This window comes from Vanessa atalanta, chromosome 4 (assembly GCF_905147765.1).
Source record: "Vanessa atalanta chromosome 4, ilVanAtal1.2, whole genome shotgun sequence".
NCBI lineage: Eukaryota > Metazoa > Arthropoda > Insecta > Lepidoptera > Nymphalidae > Vanessa > Vanessa atalanta.
The window spans coordinates 480,797-489,049 of record NC_061874.1 but is presented as its reverse complement, the minus strand read 5'-3'; the positions used below and the strand labels follow the sequence as shown (position 1 = coordinate 489,049).

The 8,253-nt window shown below is 31.2% G+C and overlaps 1 protein-coding gene across 2 annotated transcripts; it reads right to left on the bottom strand.

Moving 5' to 3' along the window:
* Nucleotides 1-507: 507 nt before the first annotated feature.
* Nucleotides 508-8,016, bottom strand: LOC125063865 (cytochrome P450 4g15-like). Of its 2 annotated transcripts, none has more exons than XM_047670551.1 (11): nucleotides 7,996-8,016; nucleotides 6,775-6,986; nucleotides 6,173-6,370; nucleotides 5,642-5,824; nucleotides 3,744-3,813; nucleotides 2,825-2,951; nucleotides 2,553-2,739; nucleotides 2,160-2,272; nucleotides 1,728-1,965; nucleotides 1,426-1,611; nucleotides 508-881 (listed from the first exon to the last, which is right to left on the bottom strand). In XM_047670551.1, the coding sequence occupies exons 2-11, from the start codon at nucleotides 6,980-6,982 to the stop codon at nucleotides 703-705; spliced, it is 1,689 nt and encodes a 562-aa protein (XP_047526507.1). In that variant the 5' UTR covers nucleotides 6,983-6,986; nucleotides 7,996-8,016; the 3' UTR covers nucleotides 508-702. The 2 variants fall into 2 exon arrangements, with proteins under 2 accessions (XP_047526507.1, XP_047526506.1); XM_047670550.1 differs by lacking the exon at nucleotides 7,996-8,016 and adding an exon at nucleotides 7,914-7,991 and having other exon boundaries at nucleotides 509-881.
* Between the last annotated feature and the right edge of the window lie 237 nt (nucleotides 8,017-8,253).

The following is an 8,253-nucleotide window of genomic DNA, read 5'->3' as shown; positions in this document are numbered from 1 at the left end:
GTGAAGCATGTAAACAAACTAGAAAGTCTTGATGTTAAAAGGAAAACTGCGTGAAGAGAACTTTATGTATTGAATGAAACTGCGACATCTGTATCAAAAGTGCATTGAGAAGTGGCGAGATAAGTACCAAATATTCTCCTCAAGAGGAAGGAAAGGTATTATTTTACCAGTGGAAGATTTACTGGCTGTTACATGACAAAACGATAAGTTAAAATATCACATTTATTATTTATTGATCAATTATTGTTACCATCGGGCGATTCGATGACGATTACAGTGATGGCGTGGCTAAAATCTTCAAAGGCTACTGGTAAACCTTTCTTGTTTATGTTCATTTGATTTGTTTCGACGAGTTCTCATAAAACGTTACAGTACTTATCATATTTTTTAAAAATAATTCTGTAATTTTAAAATAAAAAGAACCATTTTTTTTATTTTATATATTTTTTTTATTTCGTAAAGTAACTTTACATTTATTTATAATATAACTCCATAATATTAAAATAAGTATATTTTATGCAAATATATTTCTGATATGTATTAAATGTAATATAAAGATATATGTTAATTCAACACTTATTAGACTGAATAAAAATAATTATATAATATATATAAAATAAACATATCAATAGTTATTTATCATCAGTGGTTTAGTTCTCACAAATACATAAGTAATGTTAAAATAAAAATTATGAAATATTATCAAGCAGTTGACGGAACCCGCTTCCTCGGTTCGATTTGAACCCTGAACCCGTCACTCCTCTTGAGGATAATGTCAGCTTGAAGCACGAACTGGTCCTCGGTTATGTCTGACACCATCTTGTAGTTACGGAGGATTGTAGATAGCAAGATTTTCAACTTCAAGATGGCGTACTTACGACCTTAAATTAAAGCACTCATTAATTAATTATTGTGTATTAATTAACAAATAAACATTTAAATTAACTAATTATGAAAATATTTGATCGGGAAAATTTTAAATTTTATCACTATTATCTAATTCAAATCATACAATGAGGCACGCGCCATAAGTCCACTTTGAAATCTATAAATATTTAATTTGATGGTTTTATATATAAAACTCGTTCTGCTGTCGTCGCTTACCGTATAAAAAGGCGGATCTATTTTGGAAATTAATGGCATTATTATAATTTAAACATTAACGCGTCTTGAAAATTTAAGAATTTGTATCAAAATATTCATGTGACGTCATAACACGCGGTTATTACTATGTTGCTTATGATTGGTTTTCGTTTACGATTTCTGTGTAGTGTTCCTGGATAAATTATTCTTCTATATGTACTAGATCTTAAACTATCACACGATAAGTTTAATTAAAAACGGGAACTAAATTGCAATAATTCATTTTTAAACTCTTATTCAAACGAGTATTTTTATTTTTTAATAAAAAAAAAATCTACGTACCCACACAACTCCTGGGACCAGCGCTGAATGGAATATAACTGTAATAATGCCTGTTCTGAGTATTTTCTGGTAAGAAATTGTCGGGATTGAACACTTTAGGATTTGTGTAGTATTTTGGGTTTCTATGTATTTGGAATTGTCCAATAACAACGGTAGCTCCAGCCGGAAGAACATAGTTTTTGGTTGCTGCAAGGAAAATCAATACATTTGAATTTAATGTTCTATTAATGACTGTCCATATGGAAATAGTATTTCTGAATACTTTATAATTTTATTGTTATATTATTTAGTTATTTACGCACCGATTTTGACATCACGTTTTAACTTCCTAGCGATAAGTGGTACGGGTGGGTACATCCTGAGAGATTCAAAAATGACTCTTTCCAAATATTTCATTTGGAGCGTGTCTTCAAAAGTGCAAGGGCGGTCCGAATCACCAAATATTCCATACAGCTCATCGTAAACTCTAGTCTGGATATCTTGGTGGATACCGAGAAGACACAGGACGAAGCTTGAACCAGCTGCAGTTGTGTCGTGACCCTATAAATATACCAAAATGTACTTTATTTCATTTCCATTTATTCAAACACGTACTTTATTTCCAACACATGTGTGGTATTTTCTGGATTAAGATCGGTCTCGCGATCGGTCTCGCGATCGGTTAAGATTCATGTGTACATCCACTGGGCTGTTGTAGTTTTTATAATGTATTATATAAAACTTTCGAAATTCACCTCAAACATAATCGTATCGACCTCTTCTTTGATCTCGTGGTCTGTTATTTTGTTGGTTCCATTTTGCGCAGATTCAATCATCAGATCCAAGAAAGCCAGACGTTTCTTTACACCTGTAAAATATTTATTTTACGCGTCTGTAAAGCTTAAATTAATTCTAATACGAAAAATACTGTGCTATTTGTGCGCTACAAAAAAATTGGTCGATTTATTTGTAGATCTAAATATTTGTCAAGCAAAAAGATATCTTATTTTTGCAGTCGATTTTAGGATAGTAGACGATTTGAGATACTAAAGATGATTTTCTAAATCAATGAATTAAAATAATTACATTGACATCACCGACGAAATTCGTTAAAACACCATTAATTAATTATACTTTACATTACTTACCAACATCGTTTTCATCATTGAAGTCCAAATCGTCACGGTAGCCCTTGAAAACTGTATCAGCAAGAGTTTTGACATTAGCTAATCCAGTATCATTTTCGGTAGTCTCTTTAGTTACTTCTTCAATAGTTGGTGGAATGATTCCCTTTGCTTTATTTTGTATGTATATTTCTTTTTTATTCTTAATTACCTAAGTAAAAAATAATGATTTCATTTATAATTAAAATTTCATAGTAATTCAGATATTTCATATCGATGGTCAGTAGATGTCTTACCTTGTTAGTCAGTCCGTGAATAATGCCAAGAAGTTTTTTCTGTTTCTCAAAGAAAGATGTGAACTTGAATATAGAATCGAATCGCAACCAGAACTTGTAATGTCTTTGGTGAATAATGTCGCACATCCTGGAAACATGAACAAATGAGACAAAGTTCCGATTACTCATTTAATAATAAATAATTTTACATTGTATTTAATCAAGTTACATATATTCATATAAACGACGATGACCTAGCGTGATTACAATTAATATAAAACCAACCGCAACACATAAATGAGCACGGATTTACGTATATACAAATATGTATATAGGTGTACATAATAATAAAGAAAAGTAGAGTAGAGGTGGAGTAAGAGCCAGTAAGTTTTCTACTATATCTACTGCTAGTAACCTCCTCTTTTTCTTTTAAGCAGAAGATTTGGAGCTTATTCCTTCAAGCTACATGACTGGGGTTGGTAAGGATACGAATATATGAGAACGTAATCTGGCACATTAGGTTTCCTCACGTAATCTCGCTTCACGAGTAAAACACTAATTAAGAAGCATGCTAACTCAATAGATTGTGACATGTGTAACAACTCAATCTTAATCCATGATCGTTATCAAGGACCTCGACTAGTTAGAGTTAATATCCATTTTTAGAATACTTTACTCAGTGTTGTTAATAAACACGGATCTACGAAACACATAGAGGGAACGTCCTCCAAAAACGGGTTTCAGATATAACGATTCCCAGACATTTCTGTTATCTAACTGCCGTTTTTTTCAAAATCTAGAACACTAACGCTAAACTGACATTGAAGGTAGTGTTTCGATTCAAAATCAGACCGCAATGGCGCTACACGATATACTCTGCCCTACTTAAAGGACTTACAACGATAAGTACAGAAGCCGTACATTAAGTACTAACACTTACTTCATTACCGCCATGGCGTAGTCAAACCCGGCATCGTCTTGCGTGTCCTTCGTTATTCCCATTGCAGTTTCTATAAAATAAAGTTCAATTTTAATTTAACAATAATTGATTATAATACGATACAAAAAATAAATTACTCAAGAATAATTTTATTTAATTTGGTTATACAGTGTTTAAATTAAAATAAGGTTAGATTTAATATAATTACGTTAACGAATTATTATTCTGTTTTTTTTTGTCATGAACTTGAAATGAGACTATCTAATAGTAAGTCACCTCTGCTTAGACATTAGTAATATAAGATATCTTAATCAGTCCTCATAACACCAATGCCCCACCAACCTTGGGAACTAAGATGTTATGCTTGTGCCTGTAGTTACACTGGGTCACTCATCCTTCAAACCAGAACATAACAATACTAAGTATTGTCATTTAGCGGTAGAATATATGATGTATGGTACTCAGACAGGCTTGCACAAAACCCCTCCAACAAGTAAAACTTTAATAATAATAAACATCAATTTTAATCGGCGAAAAATATAGACTATCTTTTAATTTATCTTCCTTATTTTTTGTTACAAATATCTTCAAGAGATAAGCGTACCGTTTATAATAAGAAATTGACATTTTAATATCTACATAATTTTCGATAAAAGCTGTTTTAAATCCATTAAATTCTTCAATATAACTTCTGACAGGTACAAGACGAGCTTGGTTAAAACTTTCGTTAATAATTATAAAATGAATATGAATGAATATTCAAATACCGAATTAACGCAATCATCAAAACACAAAGGGAATTGTGTAATTTTATTAAAATGGCGTGTAAATTCTTGAATCGAGAATTAATTACGGAATCGTTCATAGTTCCTTACGTTTAATCCACGTTGTTCGTATTTCATTCGAATTACATAAATCAATAAAAATATATAATGAAGATAATAATTAAAACAGCTTTATATTTATTTATTCGTATGTAAATATAATATAATTATATGAAAAAGGCCAAAGTTTGCCGGGTAATTTTTTACTTTACATATTTATTGCGATGAAGTGTTCCAGGTTTGTAGTGTAAATTAATTCGCGATGGAAATTTTGAGCGATTTGTTGTTTGTTGAAATAAATATTATCGCTATATATATTGAGGATAGTATATAAATGTAATTATAATTATATAATAGAAATCATTTTTAATATTGAATACACGAACTTTTTTCTCAATAACCGAGTTATTTATAATTTTACGAAGAGTTGATTTAAATCTAATTTAATGACTTCAATTTTTAAACTCTTACTTAAAAACATGATGTATTTATTATTTGAAATCTAACAATTCTCAAGTAAATTAAATTTTTATAGTAATGCATCTTTTGTAATCAAGAAAATGTAGTTACAATTTTTCATAATGCTTAAATATTTTAAATTAGTTCAATTATCATCCATTATTACTAAAATATTCATTGAATATATAAATGTGTCATTATGCCGACTACAAAATACTTTCATATATTTTAGTACGTATCAAATCAACAGAGGGAATTAGAATATTTGTCAAATCAAGGTACGTGTACACATATATTGGTGACGTCAATCTTATCCAAATTAAATAGCGAGATCGGTAGAAAACCGGATGGAACCCTGAGCTGACGCAAGTCACCCTTGACCGTTTATTTGGGGTCGGTACAGTATGGACCAAGCGTTACAAAAGTATGTATGTATGAGCTCCATGAAATATAGATTTGGTAGACTTTGTTATTACACTTATCTTAAGCGTATCCTCCACCACGTATTATATAAAATGTGAGACTTATACGATTCGAAATAATGTCCCTTAGTCAGCTCTTCATCGCCCGAGGGTGGACCTTGCCGCTGAAAGCCAACGTGGCAGATAGACTTACCTAAGAGAATGTCGACAGTAACACCGCTCATGTAGTCGTGGACATCGAATACTTTTCCAGTTTCAGTCCTCATTTTTTCGACAACATTCTTGCTGTTTTGGTTGAAGATACCAACGAACGATTTGAGGATGTTGATGTGGAATGTTGGTGCAATCATTTTACGATGTGACCTCCATTTTTCACCTAAAAAGTTAAAATTAATTATTTAGAAAAAAAATGGAAATTAATTATTCACTGCAATTAATTTTAAAGCTATATAAGGGAAGTTGGCACCTTTAGTGTTTTTAAGGCGTTTTGGTTACAAACGTTTCTGTAATACAACATGTGGTATATTGCGAATAAAAATTTACCCAATAGCTGTTGGTAAACAATTAAAGAAATTGCAAACTATTACAATGTAAAGGTACCACAATAAACTAATATAACATAACACAATTTTAAAATTGATGTAAAATTTCGCACCAAATATTTGATGTACCAAATTAAATTATAATGATAAAATCTTAAGTAATTGAGTTGCTTTCAAAGTACCTGAGCTGATTAAAAGACCTTCACCAAGCCATGGCTTGAAAAATCTGTATTCTGAAGCCTTATCGATGTGAACTTGACTGTTCAGAATGACTTCAACGTCATCGGGGTCTGACAAAAATATTAGTAGCTTTGTTCCGAGCCATCCTCGGACTACGGTTCCGTATTGATCTGCATACTCCAACGCCATTGTTATGAGTTCTGTTATTAGGAGAAATTTGAATACAGGATATTTGAACATTATTATTAATTTATAAATATTGTAAATATTATTATCATTTTATTAGAAAGCGGACTGCCAAGCAGGCTATCTGATGGTAAAGATGTGCATGGGGCGGTTCATATCCTTTAAGCAATATTTACTATTCCTTACAACGCCAATGTGTATCCAAACTTGGAAACAAATAAATTATACCCGAAATACACCAATACTAAGTAGTAAGTGTTTAAAAGACAGCGGTGGACTTAAAATGCTAGTTCCAAATTATACTATGATTGTTACATCAAATAAAATTAATTGTCAACAACTTTCTGAAGAAAAAAAAGTATATAGGATATCACTTATAAGACCCAAAATATAATGATGTATTTATTCATAGTCTTACCTTCTGGTTTTTTTCCCAAAGCCAAAAGAGCGTTTCCAAATACAGGAACTGGTAATGGACCCGGCAGCTTGTTCCCTAGTGTGTGGAGTCTTGACTGTTGCTGCCATCTGTATAACAGCCACAGGCCAGTTGCGAGTAGAACGAGTGGATAGAAGATCAATCTCGTCGAATCCAGCGTGTACGGGCTAACGTCGTCGACGACCGACATTTTGCTAAATTAAATTAAATATAATCATCAATATTTCGCCGATTTTATCCTATAATTATAATATTTTATTTAACTAACATGACTGTATTTTTAGATGTTGAAAAAGGTGTTCTCAGGTCCGAGGTGTTAAATTCCGAACCGGTGGTAGATTTTTGACTATCAATAAGCAAGTGTAAACACTTCTATATTGAATAAAGATTTTTGAATTGACTTTGACTTGACTTGAGTAACTATTGAGTTTCTTGCCGGTTCCTCTCGGTAGAATCTACGTTCCGAAACGGTGGTAGCTTTACTTAATATAGTTTGTTAAATGACGATTCAATGACGATTCAAATGTGCTTGTAAAAGCCTACTTGAATAAAGTACATTTTGAATTTGATTGCCTTATGATGTAACTTATGTACGCTTTAAATAAATATTCCTTAAAAAAAATGTTTTTGTCTGATGATTAAAAGCCTTGTTTTTTTTGGTAAATGATAGATTTTCTTGGTGTGATGCATGAAATATGTTCCAATTTTGAAATGTTTTCCTTTTAGTCAAAACTCGTTCATCACATAGATTTTAATTTATTTTATAGCGCAATTAAACTGAAATATTACATACGAAAATGTTAAAAGAAATAAATATAAAAAAAAACTCATAAATTCTAGAATTTTTTTTTTAAATATTAATCTGTATTTATTATTCGAGGAATAAGTTTGTTCACCAATTTTTTGTTACTCAACCGACTAACTTATGCAATTTGCAAACCACTTAGTATTAAGTAATTTACTAGTTCTCGATAAACCAATTAAAAATTAGAACAATTCTAGACTAAAATACAGTTTTAGCAAATTTAGTATAAAGTTTATAATTTGAAGTATTACTAGGAAATCCGTTACACGATATAGGTCAGGAATTTTAAGGTCCATAAAATTTGATTTGAATGTACCTGTTATATTATTTCCTTACTGTCTTAAATTGTCTCTTTCGCACTCCACTGACCACCACTAAACTTAACTAACGACACTTACCTTGTATATGTGCACTTTTTATATAATAAACTCAGCTAAGAACTTCTGTTTTAATATGCAATAAATAAGTGTAGTTAAGGCGAAGACTGTAGATTATTTTTAATGTTTTTGTTTGGATTTACATATTTATTTTTAAAAATGGAACAGTGGAAAATAATTTTAAAATGACGACTTGATCAACCGATGCTACGACCTCGTCGGAGTGCGTGCCGGTTATGGCGAACTTTGCCATTTGAGGAGAACCTGGAAGACGGAGGT

Excerpts from the sequence above, each read along its gene's own strand:
- LOC125063865 (XM_047670551.1), bottom strand. The coding sequence starts at position 6,982 with ATGTCGGTCGTCGACGACGTTAGCCCGTACACGCTGGATTCGACGAGA. Across the intron at positions 5,825-6,172 it reads AGGTCTTTTAATCAGCTCAG|GTGAAAAATGGAGGTCACAT; the intron begins GTACTTTGAAAG and ends TTAACTTTTTAG. Across the intron at positions 1,612-1,727 it reads AAAACGTGATGTCAAAATCG|CAACCAAAAACTATGTTCTT; the intron begins GTGCGTAAATAA and ends TTTTCCTTGCAG.